The 19,708-nt window shown below is 40.3% G+C and overlaps 2 protein-coding genes across 2 annotated transcripts in view; both read left to right on the forward strand.

Moving 5' to 3' along the window:
* The first annotated feature begins 4,273 nt into the window (after nt 1-4,273).
* Nucleotides 4,274-12,685, forward strand: LOC139469734 (uncharacterized). The gene is made up of 2 exons (XM_071252001.1): nt 4,274-4,395; nt 11,023-12,685. Exon 2 carries the CDS (start codon nt 11,023-11,025, stop codon nt 11,926-11,928), a length of 906 nt encoding a protein of 301 aa, XP_071108102.1. The 5' UTR covers nt 4,274-4,395; the 3' UTR covers nt 11,929-12,685.
* A 3,694-nt stretch (nt 12,686-16,379) lies between these two features.
* The window catches only part of LOC139468582 (nucleolar RNA helicase 2-like), a 39,704-nt gene continuing 36,375 nt past the window's right edge, over nt 16,380-19,708 (forward strand). Inside the window, exons 1-3 of the mRNA XM_071250648.1 lie at nt 16,380-16,516; nt 19,055-19,145; nt 19,613-19,656. Of these exons, the coding sequence (XP_071106749.1) occupies nt 16,445-16,516; nt 19,055-19,145; nt 19,613-19,656 (207 nt within the window). The 5' untranslated portion in view covers nt 16,380-16,444. The remainder of the gene's footprint in view (nt 16,517-19,054; nt 19,146-19,612; nt 19,657-19,708) is intronic.

The raw sequence follows: 19,708 nt of genomic DNA on the forward strand, positions 1-19,708 counted from the left end.
AGTGCAATACGACACATACTGTTTGTGTGAGACCCCATGCTTTCAAAATTAATACTAATAACTATAATTAATTCATATGCTCGTACAATTTTAGGTCCCCCATGAAATGAATATCTCACACTACAAAATATTTTTAAAAGTTCTTATAAAGACATCGACTGATCTCATACAACAGTCCGTAGCATAACGCCCTTCGCGTGGTGTGCTCACGTCACTATTCCAGTTTGTATCAAGAGTAAGGTAGGTTTGAGGAACATGCATATAAATGAGGAAGAATTCTACAACTTGGTTTGTCATGATTCACATACACAGAAACGTCAAAATATTAACAGAGATATGTGCATAAATGGCCAGAAATGGCGTTCGGCCTGACGAGTGAACGCTTTAACCACTAGGCTACCCCATCGCCCCACTCTCATATCATGACCCCTAACCCCCTTGCGACTTGCATCTTCAAATTAACTGAAGGCACGTGGGGTCTCCATTTTAGAGCCAAACTGCTTAAACATTAAAAGGCACTTAACGCGCATCTAAAATGTCTGAAAGTATATATATATATATATATCACGCATAACAAAAAATGAACAAGCGGCTCTAAACAGATTATCAAAGAAGCTGATAAGGGAGGCGCTATAATAATTATGGACAGTAATTATTACCAAGAACTCTCATTGGATATGTTAAAAGATGAATCTTGTTACAGAAAGCTTTCAGACAGTTCGGAGTAATCTATATTACTTAATCTTAAAAGATTGGAATATTCACATTCTCAATGCCTTACTAAAAAGGAAGAGGATTATTTAATTAATTTTTAATCGAAAGAAAGTAATTTTTATGGCCTCCCTTAAGTTCACAAGAGCGCACAGTTCCAAGAAAAATGTCGAACATTGAATTCTGCTTATGTCAAAATAGCCCCCGTAAATGATTTCAAATTACGGCCAATAATTGCGGGACCCAAATGTCCCACACACAGAATCAGTGGCCTTATGGATAAAGTGTTGAAGCTTATAACTGAACATGTCAAGAGCTACATAAAAGATGCCACTGAATTTCCTGAACCAACTTCCCGCCTCAGTCGAAAATGGTACAAAGTTGGTCAGTTTTGATGTAGTTAGTTTATATCAAACATTCCCAATGATCTCGGCATAGAAGCTATTGAATACTGAAATCCGAGGGGGTTGCAAACCTTGTACTAGGTTATTTGGAGGAAAAACTGTACTCAAAAACTGAAGAAAAAATCGGCATTGAATTTGGTCAGGGACTTCAACATAAACGATCCACAGTGTTTCATAGATATTTTACAGACACTCCATCCAAGTTTAATCTTTACTTTAGAGATGAGCGATAACAACCTATCGTTTCTAGATGTAATGGTTACAATTTCAGACAATAACATTGAGACAGATGTACAAACCAACCGATTCCAAGCAATACCTCAATTACAATTCCTGTCACCCCCGTCATACTAAAAACAGTGTCCCTTACTCATTATCACGTAGAATCTGCGCGATAGTATCTAATTCAGTTAGTGCACAATATAGACTCGATGAACTGATGGAGTCACTAATAGCAAGAAACTACCCTAGAAAAATAGTGGAAGACGCAATAAACAAAGCGAAATCACAAAACCGTTGTGATTTTTTAAAACCTAAAGATAAACCTAGCGAGAGTGTTCTCCCTTTTGTAACAACCTTAAATCCCCCAAACCCGGAAATATTTGGAAGTGTTCGGGAAACACTGTATTCCTTAAATAAGTGTAAAGAACTAAAACAAAAAATATCACAAAATAAACTTATTAAAAGTAAAAGACAGAGCCAAAAACTGAAACAGATTCTTACTAGGGCGTCTTTCTCAAATGGAAAACAAGAATGTAAAACAATACAAAAGTGTAACAGACCAAATTGTGGTACTTGCCCTCATGTTTTACAATGATGTTCTTTTACATTCAAAGACGGAAAAACTTTCTCTGTCCGTGAAAATATGAATTGTGCTTTAAAAAAACATGATTTATGTCGTACAATGTGCTGGATGCAAGGCCGAATACATTGGACAGACAGGGGACACCCTAAGAGGGTCCACCAACAACAAATAAGGGACCCCTCAGCGCAGTGTGAGGTTTCAAATGATAAATTTATATCTACAGGTAACCCAGCTCTACATTGAAAACACCGTATGTTTGTCTCCATTCTACCATGACTAAATAAAGCGCGAACTCTTTGGTGTTAGCAAATATACTGAGTGAAGCGGCATGGGTTGAGTTCAGTGTTTTGAGTGGGTTATCGATCTGAATTATGGAATCACCGAACAAAATATGGTGCTGTATATACGCAAGCAGTTTGTTTACACCGTAATACTTCACTCGAACATATGGTAGACATTGAAAGTATATAAGCACGGCAACTTGGTAAGCTAACATGAGGTGGGCATCCCTAAAGAAAACAAAGCAAGCTTTGCAAGGCTTTCGCTCAACATCGCGCGTCATGATTATGACGTCATATCGCTCATTGTGGCGCAAAAGATATGACGTCACAGTCATATGTAGAAATGCTCCAAAATTTCAAGCTCTCTGCTGTCTCCAAAACGTAAATACATTCCCTTTGTTGATTTCTGTCGGGTTTTTCTGCACGAAATATATTGCCACACATCCTTTGAATATTGTAGTAACCGCATCTGTGCATTTTGTAACCTGTAATTGTGGATATAGTTATTTAAATCACTCTCCTACCCAGAGTTCCATGCGGCCGGCAGCCAGCTAGCATAGTACCTCTGCCACAGGCCAGCGCCATGTGAAGATTCGTCACATCTTTCACAGTCCATTCAAGATATAGCATATGCTTTTCATCCGTTTCATGTTTGACAAGTCTACACAGTTTCATAAACAAATGTCAAAGAATGGTTAACTTTCATTGAAAAAGTATGCAAATACGTAAAAATCTACTTGTATTTGCGTAGTTATTCTATGTTTACATTGGTTGTACGGCTCCACGTGCTGTCATCGAAGCCCAACGGAGAGCTATCGACACGGTCACTTTGATGCATAAATATATATTGTCATGCAACTCACTGTCGCAGTTGTAGTAGCATATCTATATAGTTATGCAAAACAATATGTAAAGCGCCCCCAAATACTTGCATTAGTCCGTTCTATACTGATTTCTGAAAAAGCGCGTTTGTTTACAAACAAGAGAAAAGTCCGGTCACGTGATATGCAAATTAGCCTGTGGCAGTGGTGTTATGCTGAGTCACCACTGCGACGGAGTGTGTATTTAAATATGCCTACCGACAATGACTGAAAATAGTACTATTCTATGAATATTAGCTTCCGCGGTGATGCGGCCGTCAAACCAGCTGTTTCAATCAGAGGGGGCTTATTGTGATTTAATAGCCGAGCAGAATCAAGTAAATTCCAAATTTATGGTATAATTAATTATACAGCTCATCTTTGGACTTTTGTATCATGTTATCTATCTATCTATCTATCTATCTATCTATCTATCTATCTATAACGAACATGCTTATAACGAACTGACGGATGTAACGAACTTATTTTTTTGTCCCGACTATTTCCTATAGTATGCTGTATATATGCTTTTAAGGAACTACGGTTATAACGAACTAGAATTAGTGGTCCCTTTGAGTTCGTTATAACCGTAGATTACTATATATATAGTTGGTCGTAGTTGTACCGGAGTGAGTAACGTATAGAAGCGAACCGCTCCATGCGACCAGCATAGTACCTTTGCCACAGGCCACCGCAATGTGACGATTCGTCACATCTTATAGTCCATTCAAGATATTGCATATGTTTTTCATTTTTGACAAGTCTACATATCTGGATAAACATATGTCATAGAATGGTTAACTTTCATTGAGAAAATATCCTAAATCGTGAAAAACTATTTCCATTTGCGTAGTTATTCTATGTTTACATTGGTTGTACGGTTCCACGCGCTGTCATCGAAGCCCAACGGAGAGCTAGCGATACCGGCGCTTTGATGTGTAAATATGTATTGTCATGCAACTCACTGTCGCAGTTGTAAAGCGCCCCCCCCAAAACTTGCATTAGTCTGTTCTATTCTGATTTCTAAAAAAAAGCGTTTCTTTACAAACAAGAAAAAGTCCGGTCACATGATATGCAAATTAGCCTGTGGCAGTGATGTTATGCTAAGTCACCACTGCGCCGGAGTGTGGAAGCGAACGTAAAATGTCTCCAACCGGGTGAAAGGGCGTGAGCATGCGTATGTTTTACATCATCCGGGAACTAATGATTACGTCACCCGTTTGCTGCGTGTGCATGCCCTTCTGAGCCGACGAGACGGGAGTAGACTTCTGTACATCTAGCTTGGTCACACTGACAGCAGCTGTCTTGTGTTCGTCGACATCCGAAATTTCAAAGTGAGAGTCTATCTTGCTCTAAATGCTAACAAAATAACTGTATGTTTAAGTTCAGTCCAGTAATGTGGAACACTGCATCGCGGCATCCCTCACTGCTATTATGCATGCCATGGCTGAATCCTAGCCTGTACTATGTAATATCACACAACCTGAGATCGCGGATCCGACAACATATTGCTTGTTGGTTAAATGTGCAACTGCATCACGACATTCACGCTGTTATCATCAAAATGGCGTTAAAACTTTAAGTCTTCAGATTACACCTGCGTGGCGTTCAACGCCCTTGCCCCGTTTAGAAGTCAAAGATTGTCGACACATTAGGTCATCGTGACCTACTTTTGCAGTGGGCGGTAGTTTGCCCTCTGCAGGTCGACACTGATGCGGCAACCCGAAGAGGTGGATCGTGTTGTAGATATGTCACCCGACATAGTACCTTGCAGCATAGACTTGTGCATGTTATTGGTCATTTCCTTAAATCATAATGGCATCTGGTGTTCGTCTTTGTGAAACCGTAGATTATCTGATAACTTCAACTGTTGAAAATGTACATGTACAGTAAACTACGTTTATTTCGAACACGCTTATAACGAACTGACGGATATAACGGGCTTACTTTTTTGTCCCGACTATTTGTTGTAGCTATGCTGTATATATGCTTTTAACGAACTAAATTAGTGGTCCCTTTGAGTTCGTTTTAACCGTAGTTTTCTGTTCAACAAATGTTCCGCTCCCTATTGTATTTTGATTTTCTTTTGTCATTAAAGATTCATGTCGTCGTGTCAATCATTTGTTCATTAGCTATATTCATCGAAATACATACCCGGTATGTGTTTCGCAGTCCAAGCATTATTCATGTTGAAACTCACTTTGTAAATCTAACTCTATATACATTGTGTTATGTTTATAACTAATAGTTCACCATAACAGTAATTACACAGAGGCAATGTCTCAATTGCAATCTTGGAACTAAATACAACAGCTGGACTAAGGGCGGAAAGGGGCATATCTCCCTTTAAAGGGCCGACCTCCTTTTTTCCACACTAGGCCACTGAAAACACATTTGTTTCAAGACAGTAAAATCATTCTTTCCAATTGCTGAGAAGGCCATATGGCTATATGACATGAATACAAAGCAGGTCAGGGTACATTTCTACAATACAATATATATCAATAGTCACGGTAACTGGTAAATTAAATCTTATCCTTAAATAGGTGCATGCTTTCAAAGACACGTAGCGTGGAAAATGCACCTTGACAAAATTATTATTGTGAAAGTATTTTAGTCTTCTTAGTAAGTACGATTTATACAAATGAGGATGCTTGAAAAGAATATGTAAAGAATTGTTTTCTTATATCGTCATAAAATGATACAAAACAAGTAAAAAGTCATGCCTTGGATATGATTAAAACTACATAATTGACAGATTCCGCCTTCTCATTGAATTGCACAGTATCTACCTGATTTAATATGGAGATCGTAAGGGCAGCATCTGAATCGGACACATAGTGCTCTCTATTTTAATTATTGGACAAAGGCAGGGCAGTAATATACACCTGCTATACAGATAATAAGGATAACGTAGTGGGCGAGAAGGGAAGTTGTGTTTATTAATACATGTATACACTAGACAATAGCCCTTAAGTTTAACTGCTTTAACTAACCTAATTAACGTGATCCTGCAATGAAAGAACAGATCTGCCAAATGTATCCACACAAACTGCATTTGGAGCATATGTTCAGCATGGTTACTCAACTTCAGAAAGGTCATTCTCGGCAAGCATGGGTCACAAGGGCGTAGAATAGGTCCATAACCTTGTACAGTATAGTAGTGAGTGAGGGTTGTTTTACGCCGCATTGGTAACGTCACGTCGGGGGACACCGGAAAGGGTTTCCACACACTGTATCCATATGGACGTCTATATATAGTACGTTACGGTAGAGATGGTGACGGCAGTGTTACCTGCATGCCTGATTGTGTCACATCGTACCTGACGGCGTGGTCGTTGCTATGTTGGGGCAGGGGCGGCCCAGTCGTCTAAGGCGCGCAGTTTCCTTTTGCAGGGTTGCGTCCGTTTGGACCTATGGTAGGTTCGAATCCCGGTTCGCCCAGATTATATTTCTTGGTTTGTCTGCACCATACCCGTCACCACCAATGTGGCAAATGTCTGAGACTTACATCACTTCGGACTGACACGCTGTGATATAGCTGGAATAATGTTCAAAGCGGCGTTAAACCCAACTCTCTCACTCACTCACTCACTCACGTTGCTCATGGTACCAACACGTTGTTTGATGAACACGGGATTGTTAACATGCCCCCTGTTATACCTGCAACCTCACTGACTATGGCACTATATAGCAACATACCTTCACTCATCGGATGCACCTTTCCCCATTAAATGGTGGGAATCTAATCTATTAAATTAAATGTTATTAATTATGTATGTTTACACTGAGTCTATGATCTGAGCTCTTGGAATGGTGTTCAATGGAACTCGTTAGTAGAAATCATCACGATTGACCGAATTCATTCTTACGGAGTAGGTTTTTTTGCAAGTATCCCTGACAGTAATCAATCGTCGGGTTTCCGCTCTTGTAAATCTCTTCATATGTGCTCAGTAGGTGCTTGAGGTCATGCAGTGGTGTTGTGTATAGTGAGGGGATTTGAAATTGGGTTTAACGTCGCGTTAAATTGATCGCCTTGGTGTATCTACGTGCGGGTGTGTGGGGGTGTGGGGGTGGGGGTAGGGGTGGGGGCGTAATTGACAACGACGAAAACAGACCTGGTAACAACGAGTATCTTTTAACGTATTTTGGTATTTGGTCGATGATGGCACCGCAGACCTGACTGTCTCCAGTGGTGTTTTGGGAGTACATTTTTACGAAGAGCATTTGCTGGAAGTGCAACTAGGGCATCTGCATGTAACTCGCCATTGCTTGATCCGATTCGACCTTAAACCTCAATTAATACACATAGCTTTTATGAATATAATTGTTTTAGGTGCTAGCAGGTGGTCTAAATCAGACTATACAATCCTGGCGGAAGTGGGTTAGTTTTCAGGAGTTTTCAAGGAATGTGTTCATGAGATACTTATCCCTGTAAAGAGAAACTATAGAAGACCAAAAAGGGGCACCGTGGTCGACAGTCTGGTGCTAATTTCCATTCTATGTGTCAGACACTGCAGTCAGTGGTTTGGGTGAAAGAGACATTGTCTATGTGTAACTATGGTGATCATTAACTACCATTGTCACCATGCACTCACTCCTTTCCGTAACCTGCAAGGTGGTCAGGCTCGCTGACTTGGTTGATGCTTGTCATCGATCCCAATTGCGTGGATCGATGCTCATGATATCAATCACTGGGTTGTCTGGTCCAGACTCGATTATTTATAGACCGCCTTCATATAGCTGGAATATTGCTGAGTGCGGCGTAAAACAACAAACCAAACCGTAACCTGCAAGAAGATTCGTCCCCCTATGGATGAATGTTATGTGTGAAAATACGACAAACAAACCACAATGCGCGTATGACTTCAAGTACTTCGGTCAAAGAATCCCTCCGAAATAATTTTTCATTTGACATATGACTTGCACCTAAACATATTTTAGGAGGAATATTTGTATCATTCCATGGCTCACAAAACATATTCTCATAATATGGCAAGTGTATATTTAAATATATAATGACATTTCTGATTATCCCCGTCAAAAGTAGTATATATTTTAAAATATCAGTTAGCAGAACAAATACTAGGTGCTTTAGGGATTTAAATCAAACCTGCTGGGTCTGGCAAGTTTAGTATGTGGTACCCCTTTAATGCTATACAATTATTCTCCTCCGTTCTCCAACCCGTTTTTATTCATCAGTTATTTACGAGTTTTCACACGCATTTCTGGTGTCCCCCTGGCGGATATTGCTCGAATAGTGCAAAAGCGGCGTAAAACCATACTCGCTCGAGTTTTCACAGCCAACATGAGAAACACGTGGGTCATTATCAAATATGTACCCTTTTTATGTCAGTAATCTCTATCTTTCATAAAGTTTAAGGTAGCCCTTAACTGTCATACTTAATATTTCAGTGGGGAACCAAATTAAAATATATCATCGAACATTTGCCTTGTCAATGCTTTATTTTTGTGGTGGAGTGGTATATAGTCTGAAATTGTTGAAATATCACTGTCAATAGACACCGAATGTTTTTTTACAGTGAACATATTTAAGATTTTAGGTCATATACGTGAGTTTATTTGTTGTTATTTTATTTTTATTTCCTCTATGTTCCTATCTTAAAATAATACCAAATAAGCAAAGCATGTCTGTCTAAAATGTTCCTGTCCTTGGTGTTACCATTTGTTTAATTAGGTGTAAGAGTTATCCAAGAAGGTAAATGAATGCTCCTTATATCAATTCCTGTCTTCCATGGAGAAAAGTGTTTTCTGAGTCAAATGAAGAAAAAGTTATTCCAACTGGAAAAAGGTAACACCAAGCAACATTTTATGAAAGTTCAATGTCCTTGGTGTAACCTTGTTATAAAGAAAACTATTTCATTAACAAAACATCCTTACATGCCTAGTAGAAGAATTAAATGCGCTGTTGTCGGCTACTATACAGGGAGCAGTCATTTGTATTTCCATTTCATGTTGAATGAAAATATGTCTGTGGTGGTACTGTCCTTGGTGTTACCTGAATCATGACCAAATGTCCTTGGTGTTACTTAATATGTTCCTTGGTGTTACGAAGTATGTCCTTGGTGTTACTTAATATGTCCTTGGTGTTACTTAATATCTCCTTGGTGTTACTCAATATCTCCATGGTGTTTACTTAATATGCCCTTGGTTTCACGTAATATGTCCTTGGTGTTACTAAATATCTCCTTGGTGTTACTTGATATGCCCAACTACTTAATATGTCCTTGGTGTTACTTAATATCTCCTTGGTGTTACTTAATATCTCCTTGGTGTGACTTAATATGTCCTTGGTGTTACTAAATATCTCCTTGGTGTTACTTAATATGTCCTTGGTGTTACTTAATATGCCCTTGGTGTTACCACAAGTCAGCAATTAGTAACTTTGAATGGACAATGGCTAAACATGTCTTGTGCCTTTGAAATTACAACACTTTAATGATATTAACATTAAAATTTGTATTATTATTGAAACACTCTTAGGGTTAGATTAAGCTAAATGTCCTTGGTGATACTTAATATGTCCTTGGTGTTGCCCCAAGTCAGCAAGTGATAACTCCGTGTTAGTGTTAATGGGTAAAACATGTCTTGTGCCATTCTAACTCTTAACTCATATTAACACTTAAATGTTTGAAAACACCCTAAAGGTCCCTTTATAATCACTGTCTTCGGTGTTACTTAATATGTCCTCAGTGTTAATAAGTCAGCAGTATTAACTTCAAAGAAAACATTGTGAAACAAAAAGTCTGATGCTATTGCAAATATGCAACACCAACTATAGTGCATGATTTCCTACTGAAAGATTATTGCTGAGACCATATACCTGTATACAGTCACCGATTATTGTGACGTGAAAGAACATGACATGAGTAATGGTAATGTCCTTGGTGTCACCACCTCGTCTTTGTTGTTACCGCCTCGTCTTTGGTGTTACCGCCTCGTCTTTGGTGTCACCGTTTTGTCTTTGGTGTTACCAGAGGAAATTCTAAAAATGATGCAAAAATACAGATTTGGCCGTTTTTCAACGTTTCTGTTTTCAATGAAAACAAATGACTATTCAAAGTTTCTTGACGTGAAATTGTGTATGCACATCAGTCAAGGGCTGAACCTTTACCATTTGTTTACGAGGTTTTTTATAAAGTTTCAATTTTCATATTCCCCAGCAAACATAAATGTAGGGAGGGTTTCTTTCTGGTTCGAAACTCATACACATTATGTTGTGTCTTCACGACACTTTACAAACACATCAGGCTAGTTGGGACTTCAGTCAATTGTTAAAAAAGAAACAGAACACTTGTGCATTTATAATACAAACCATATACGGATATAGGTGACATTGACCTTTTTTTACCTTTCCACATTCATCATGCTCTTGATATGCTCCTAAAGATATGCTACTAGAGATATGCTCCTAAAGATATGCTACTAACGATATGGTACTAAAGATACCCTCCATTTTGGCCAATGTAAACAGTTCGATACAAATTCCGAAAGTTGTATTTTTACTACTCGTGCAGTATAGGCTACATGACATCAAGGTTAATATAGATTAACATTAGGAACATGAAAGAATCCGGTGTTTTTTAACTTCTTTTGAGTAGTATATATTAAAGGACAACTAAACTCAAAGACTCATGTCAGGGGCTACGGGTAGTCTGAACCGACCCCTATCCCTAATAACCTGATTGCCGTCAGAGTTGGACCGGTTGGTCAGGCCTGGGATTTCATCGAAAAAAATATATTGACCCGAAAATTCTGGAAAAAATAATAATGCTTAAAACTGTTTGATAAAATGAGAAATTGCCTGCCACAAAAATGACATTGCTGCAGTGTTTTTTCTTAAAAAAAATTCAGGCTCATAGTTCTAAATTAAAAAAAATATCTGGTTACCAAATTCCAGTCCCCACCTTTGATGTATTCAATTATTGTCTCTGTTGTAGATGACTCAGAAGTTGGGGTTTGTCGAGAACTTCGGCTTGAGTGGAGCTGCCGCAGTGATCTCCAAGACAGCAGCCGCCCCGATCGAGCGTGTTAAACTCTTGGTGCAGAATCAGGATGAGATGATCAAAGCCGGACGGCTCAAGGAGCCATACAAGGGTGTGATCGACTGCACTCTCAGAACCTTCCGTACTGAAGGATTCTGGCCCTTCTGGAGAGGAAACTTGGCCAACTGCTTGAGATACTTTCCAACACAGGCGCTCAACTTCGCCTTTAAAGACCAGATAAAGGCTACATTCAAAACTAGCAAAGACGCGTCCTATGCCACGAAGTTCGGCATGAATGTCATGTCTGGGGGTTGTGCTGGAGCTATGTCGCTGTGCTTCGTGTATTCCCTGGATTACGCACGTACCCGTCTGGCCAACGACGCTAAGGCTGCTGGGAAGGGAGCTTCGGATCGTCAATTCAATGGCTTGATTGACGTTTACAGAAAAACCATCAAGTCAGATGGCTTTGTCGGTCTTTATCGAGGCTTCGTCATCTCTTGTGTAGGAATCATTGTCTACAGAGGATGCTACTTCGGCTTCTACGATACCCTCAAGCCTATACTGCTAGGGGAGAAGGCGAGCCTGGCCGCGTCCTTCGCGCTCGGCTATGTCGTGACCATCAGTGCTGGTCTAGTGTCCTACCCCATCGATACTATACGGCGACGCATGATGATGACGTCAGGGGAAGCCGTCAAGTACAAGGGATCCATCGACTGCACCCTTCAGATCCTCAAAAATGAAGGCTTTTTGTCTTTGATGAAAGGAGCTGGTGCTAATATATTGAGGGGCGTGGCAGGGGCGGGCGTGTTGTCTGGATTCGACAAATTCAAGGAGTATTACATAGCCTGGAGAGTTTCCTAAGTGACATTGTACAGCGCTTGTCCAAAAGTGCTTGTCCCAAACCTCAGTTGTTTGGCGTTATTCTTCTGGGTAAAAAACAATTCTATTCCTTTAATAGCGCTTTAGAAAGGACTGGTAACCTATCATGCATAAATATCTGTTTCCATGAATATACTTCGCCTGGAATCTGATAGGCACCCCACAGACCCACCAAATTAACCTTACGGTCATCTACACGAACTTTTAACCTTATGACCATAACCATGTTTCGGTATGTGACGTCACTGGCGTATACGTTGATGTGTGTGTTATGCTGAAATATTGCCGACGTGACTTACAACGTTAACCCGCTCTTTGAACTAATGTCACGTGAATTGTTTCAGCTTTGGTTGAACTTGAGACAACCGTCCTATTGTACATGTTTGCATGATGAAATATGCTTGGGATTTCACAACAAATGTTTTTTTTGGTTGCTACCATGCAGTATTCGTGTAACAAATCACATTTCGCCCGCACCCCCACCCCCAGCCCCACCTCCACCCCCGAATAAGCTTGAAAGTATAGCGTTTGTATGTACCCTTGTTTGAGACCCGTGGGTGGATCAGGTTCGGTTTATGGAAGAGTGTTGTGTTGTTCATAGGCTACAGATTATATAACCTAGATCCAGCTGATATTGTGTTGGTGTTATTTTAGGAAAATGTACCGTATTTGTGTTACTACGAAACATTTCTCGAAACGTATTGTCTTATTTCTGCTGACCAATACAATTTATACAGAACGTGTCTTTTGTGATTCATGACCCGCCCGGATGCCGGAATTGGTCCCCCATCAACCTTTGCTTTTCGTAGGAGGCGACAGAATAAGTAGGATGGTAAGATTTGGTGACTTGGCTGATTGCCGCCACCGTACCCCGTGTGTAGCCTGGTTCTGTGTGTATGCTGCGCTGGCGCTACAGTGTAGTACTAGCGCAGCATATACAGGGAACCAGGTTGACCCCTTGGGACGTTGCTCAAATCAGCCTGCGGCTTGACTGGTCCATTACAGGCCGTCGTCATAGAGATGGAAGTGTTTCGGCGTTAAACAACAACAAAAAATAAGAACTTTGCGGATTGGAAACACGTATCTGTGCGTACGTCCAGTTGAAGACCCAGCAGGCTTAGTTCTATTATAAAATCACAAAACTGAATATGAGGTGAGGTGAGGTGAAATGGGGTTTGACGTCGCGTCCAAGATTATTGCACTTGTATAGCGACTTGCATGCACGTTTGTCGCTGCTTGTACTAGTACGGACTGATGCCGATTTATAGTGCTAGCCCACTGAGATACCATGCCACAGTTTAACATGCATTCTCGAATCAGACAGTAAACCAGGCCGACCAGTCCTTGTTTTAGCCCCTTAATGCCGAGGGCCAGACAGGATAAGAACGAATTTTTAAACGTCTTTTGGTATGACGTGGCCGGGAATCGAAACCTGAACCTTCCGCTCTCCAGGCGGATGCTCTACCACTAGACCACGGAGGCGGTCAAACTGAATATGAACACTTAAGTGTTCCAACAGATGTGACAACGTGGAGCTGTGACAGGGAAACGGCTGTTCTTGGGACAGAGTTCATCTGATTGACAATCAGTGACCATGGAATAGCGGAGGACTATGCCCAGTCTAGCAGTCCTATAGCAAGTTTCACTCACATCCTTAACACCACTGTAACCTGCTAACTCAAATTGTATGAAGTAGGTCAATCTGGAAGTTCACTATTCTAATTATAGACGGTACATGTCTCAAATTGACACTGGACGCTAATAACAACGGAAACTGGATCCACGCCGTGGAGGAGTCCCTCTTTAAGTTACATATACTACACAAAAGAAGTAACAGAACTCACGATTCTTTCTTGTGGCTACAGTTAATCTATCATGCCGTGACATTAACAACAGTCATATGAAAAGTCGGTTAATACTATGACAGATTCAGTATAGTCATATGAAAGAATCAGGTGTTCTTTCACTTCTTTTGAGAAGAATATTAATCATTCGCTCGTCAGGTCGCTTGTTTGATTCTCCGCATATGTGTTTAGAAAAGATGGTGTAATGTCTTGACTCGTTCATTCTCCAGGTAATATTTTTTCATGCCCTGAGAGCGGAAGGTCCGAAGTTCGATCCCCGGCCACGTCATACCAAAAGATGTCTAAAGATGGTACTTGTTGTTACCCTGTCTGACGCTCGGCATTAAGGGGCTAAAACAAGGACTGGTCGGCTCGGAGTCAGTGTACTATGTCTAAGTGGGGTATTCATGTTACGCTGCGGCATGGTATCTCACAATAAATCGGCATCAGTCCGGACTAGTACACGCACGCACGCACGCACACGCACACACACGCGCGCGCGCGCGCCACGCGTGCAGCAAACTGTGCATCGGGCGGTCTGTGACTTTGTTGATAGAAATCAATTGGGTGGATCGATGCTCATGATGTCAATCACTAGATTGTCTGGTCCAGGCTCGATTATTTTCATAACGCTGGAATGTTGCTGAGTGCGGCTTCACAGCATCGCTTGCACATATCAAGACGGCATTTTCGAACTTGAAAAATGTTGACAATTTAATTACAACTTATTTGCTCATGCTTGCCTTGTATAGCCACTACCACGAGTAACGAAGGCCATAACTCGCACGTGCATTTTGCGTTACTGTTTTCCTCCATGACATTTTTGAACAAGTGTGGAAACAATGCCGTTTAAGACATTGCAAATCGACAATGGCTGCGTTTTGGCGCACCGTTTGTCGAATATCAGGCCATCAACATTTTCCAATAACATATATCCAATTTATATACCGGATTTATTTTTTGTGTAGTCAGGTTCAATGAACTACATACTGTCTGTGCGTTTCTTTTTTTGAAGAGTGTATTTAACTTTGAATAAAACTGAAAAAGGGCCAGTACAATGGCCATAACAAATACTATTCTCATGACAACTAGGGGTATTGTTGTCCCAGCCGTCTAAGACGCCGCAAATCGCTGTGCAGAGTTGCGTCCTTTGGGCACGCCAGAAACCTATGATTGTGGGTTCGAATCCCGGTTCGCTTCGAATATGTTTCTAGGTTTGTCATCACCATACCCGTGCTCGTGGGTTTCACCGAAGTGGTAAACGTCTGAGACCTGCCATATTGAGCTGACACGCCGTGATATAACTGGAATAATGTTCAAAGCGGTGTGAAACCCAACTCACTCAAACACTCATGACAACTTATCCAAGCGAAACGTCATCCCTATAAAGAATCTTGGTTGGTTGGTTTGATGTTTAACGCCGCACTCTGCAATATTCCAGCCATATGACGGCGGTCTGTAAATAATCGAGTATGGAGCAGAAATCCAGTGATTGATATCATGAGCATCGACCCACGCAGTTGGGATCGATGGCATGCATCAAGCAAGTCAGCGAGTCTGACCACCCGATCTTGTTAGTCGCCTCTTACGACAAGCCAGAGACCATATATATCGGTATATGGTCTCTGGACAAGCATATTCGCCTTTTACGGCAAGCATGGGTTGCTGAAGACCTATTCTATCCCGGATCTTGACGGGCCTATACAACTATTGAGTAGTACGTATGAATGGTAGTGATACCAGTACTGAGTGGCTGAATGTGGTTCTACGCGGCAGTATCCCTACTAAATCACGACAGACAGTAAAATCAAGCTGGGGCAAGCAACCCATGCTTGCCGTAAGAGACGAATATGATTGTCGTAAGAGTCGACTAACGGGATCGGGTGGTCAGGCTCGCTGACTATGCATGTCATCGTATCCCGATTGCGTAGATCGATGCTCATGATATCGATCACTGGATTGTCTGGACCAGACTTGGTTATTTCCGAACCGCCGTCATATAGCTGTAATATTGCTGAGTGTGGCGTTAAACAACAAACAAACATAACATAAAGTAAACATAACGAACTTTACTCTGTGGACACATGTCTTCAAGAAGAGACAATTATTATAATTGTTCAACCATGCGAGGGATGTGTTAAATAAATTCAGTAAACCGTGGGCCGCCGAAAATCCAATTGTTGCTCCCTGACCTCACATATGTGTGTCTATGTGTGTCTAAACAACACATGCTATACTAATAAAGTGTTATCCCAAATATAACATTTGTAACACATGCATAGCATAATAGTACTCATACTCCAATGAACTCACACAAAGTGAAGGTCAATTCTTAAATGTTTTTTTAAAGTATAAAAAAATGACAAATATCAAAGTGTACACTTGCTTCAAAACGCTTGCTGAACATTTCTTATCTGTAATGTCAATATGTCAATTCTATATGTTTGAATTTTAACTGTTTGGTTTGAGAAACATAGCCTATCGTGATCCATAGCAGTGCACGCATCTTTTGCTCCCCTCGTGTCGCTGCTTGGAGTTTTAAGGTTGAGTAATGGCCCTTGAGTAGAAAGCGCCATCTATAAACCGGATATTGCAGACGGACCACGTGGGGGACATTGTGAGATACTGAACAGTTGTAGAGCTTTCAGAAAGACATGAAATTTTCCATACCCGAATCTGATTCTTCAAGCAGTATGACCAAGAAAGATCAAACTAAAAAGGATAAGGTAAGTTTGAATATTTACAGTCTATGAGACACGTTTTGTATGTTGATCATAGGATCCACATTAGACTTAGAAACAACTATCTGCATCGCACCATGCTGGAAACACTGACTGTAGTCAATGATCAATGGTGTTATCTCGGAGATCAGTTTTACACTTACTTACCTCATTTGTATGATGTCGTATAAAACCTAGCGATTATTTTGTCATTTTGGAATGTTACGTTATTCTTCTTACTCAGTTTGACGAGATTCATAAAATTATGTTCAGTAAAATTCCGTCAGCCACGTGGTGACAATATTTCATATCTCGTGTTTACGTAGTGTTCATTTGTATACTAAACATGGTAAATATCTCAGTTTCGTAGTAATAAGCTTTGGGATAGCAGGTTTGAGGACTTGTGGGAAATACCTTACCACAATAATAGTAATTAATATTCTAGAATATCTTGATAACGGTAATATAACCATTATCATTCAAATCAATGCCATGATTATTTATTACCATGATGTAACAAACAATGAGATGTCGAGACATCATGAGTTCATTATGTGGTTTGAACTTTGTAGTTTGGCATTATAGGAGAGAATAGGTCTTCAGCAACTATGCTTGTCTTAAGAGGCGACTAACAGGGTCAGGTGGTCAGACTCGCTGGCTTGGGGGATGCATGTCATCATATTCCAATTGCATGGATCAATGCTCATGATATCAATCACTAGATTGTCTAGTCCAGACTCGATTATTTACAGACCGCCGTCATATAGTTGGAATATTGATGAGTGCACCATCAAACAACAGACAAACAAACAAAACTTAAACAGGCACTTGAATCTGCTAGAATGCGACAATGACCACTGACCAGTCACCACATTACTGTCAAATTAAATATATAAGAGTGCTGTCTTTTAAGAAATCTACACATGCATATTATTAGTTCTTATGAATATTTTTAGTTAAAAACTCATTTTATTTTTTAATAAATATTTGATTCTTGTGTCAACATGGTCAACGAATTCAATTCATGAAGCGATATGGTTCCAATTACTAAATGCACAAATGAATCTTTACAGCACTGATGGTTGATACCAGTCATTTGTGGTAACCTTGTGGTGAGCATGTTCAGCTGAATGTATTCATGCTTTGTGGTAAATATGGCCTCATGCGACTCATTACCTACAAGGGCCCGGTCATCTAAGGCGTTTCAATTCACTTTGCAGAGTTGCATCCCTTGGGCACGACAGAAACCTATGATTGCTGGTTCGAATCCCAGTTTGCCCTGATTATGTTTCTATATTTGTGAAGTGGTAAACGTCTGAGGCCTGCATCACTTCGGGCATTAAACTGACACACCGTGATATAACTGGAATACTGTTAAAAGCGGCGTTAAGCCCAACTCACTCATTAGCTGCAACATCTAATGGTAGAAATTAAAGAACATCCATCAGAGTTATCTCCCTTTTACTAACCTTTTTTAGACTCGACAAGCCATCGTGACACCTATCCAAAATAATGTTTACCGTAAACTGTGATAAACTCTTTGCATTGGTTGGTTAGATTACTTAAAAAAGAAGTGCCTTGAATGGGTTAAACATTTATTTTGAAGTTCGATCATTGATTAGAAAAAATCAATTAATGATTGAATAATGATGGATCACAAATTGTAAATTAAGATGTTGATGTTGATAACGTTAAGTAAACTGTCAAATCTTTGTTGATAATTTATTGCACTCTGCTACACAAAAATATTTACAAGGAAACATTGGCGCAGTCACCCATCTATGATCAGACCATGTCCCTAAAGTTGCATTTAGATACATGGGGTGTCCCTAGATTTAAGTGCAATGCCTGGGTAATTAAGTCACTCTCGGTGACAGACCTACTCATCTGACCATACTGACGTGGTATGCACATCCTGTAAGATCAAAAGCTGTTGCCCTTTCAAATCAATACTGAGTAAGTCACCTGCAGGAGTACTTGGTGAATATATACTAGACACTGCTATTAACGCTTCAGTAGTTCTCCAGTACAGGTGCAGACAGCAGACACTTTTTAAAAAGTTAAAAACCTTCCCCCCTTCAGGGATTTATCTAGGATCCAAACTGTCAATTTGGGAAAGATCTTGATTCTGTTCAAAATTTCCTTATTTTCTGAAATTCTGAGAAATTTATGATTCAAATTGTTAATTTTTGCTGTCATTTGCTTCAGGCTTAAGGCTGGATAGCAGCGTCTGAGCAGATCTAGATAAATTCCCAACTGTTTTTTTAAACAAAACTATAATTAATCAGACCCACAACAGCAATGTTATTCTGGCTTAGTGGGGCGATGGGGTAGCCTACTGGTTAAAGCGTTCGCTTGTCACGCCAAAGACCCAGGTTCGATTACCCACATGGGTACAATGTGTGAAGCCCATTTCTGGTGTCCCCCGCCGTAATATTGCTGGAATATTGCTAAAAGCGGCGTACAACAATACACACTCACTATTCTGGCTTAGTCATGTTGATGCAACGACAGTGTCATGATTTCTCTTTCATTACATGTCAGAAGTCCAAGAAATCTGACAATAACACTGAAGAGCAGGCTGAGAATGGAGATGCCAGTAGCATGGAGGTGGACTCCCCGGAGAATGTGAATGGTAAGAGAACCTGAAAACACCACGAGCCTCAACTCAAGAAATGAGTTACGCACAATGCAGCGTTTTGATTGCACCATTTGGTAGGACGTTATGAAAGGAGTCTGTAGTGTGATGTGATTCTCATAGAAATGAGGCCCTTGAAGATCCGAGGCAGAATAGGTCTTTAGCAACCCATGCTTGTCGTAAGAGGCAACTAACGAGATCGGGTGGTCAGGTTCACTGACTTGGTTGATGCATATCATCAATCCCAACTGTATGGATCGATGCTCATGTTGTCTATCACTGGTTTGTCTGATCCAGACTCGATTACTTACAGTCCACTGTCATACAGCTCTAATATTACTGAGTTCAGCGCTAAACAACAAACAAAATCAGAGAAATGTAGTAAAATTGAATATTGTAGTCTATAATTGACCATGAATTCCTGGTAGTGGAACATTTTTACAAAAGAAACTGTTTATCCTCAGGTGCAGATACAACCCCCACAAAGATCAAGAAGAAAAAGGATAAGGTAAACAAGCTCTAGAAAGAAACAACTCTCATGTTTAGTACTTTGTGTGCCT

Source organism: Haliotis cracherodii, unplaced genomic scaffold, assembly GCF_022045235.1.
Source record: "Haliotis cracherodii isolate W230 unplaced genomic scaffold, xgHalCrac1.p SCAF_2, whole genome shotgun sequence".
Lineage (NCBI taxonomy): Eukaryota > Metazoa > Mollusca > Gastropoda > Lepetellida > Haliotidae > Haliotis > Haliotis cracherodii.

Coding starts and splice junctions, on each gene's coding strand:
- LOC139469734 (XM_071252001.1), top strand. CDS start 11,023: ATGACTCAGAAGTTGGGGTTTGTCGAGAACTTCGGCTTGAGTGGAGCT.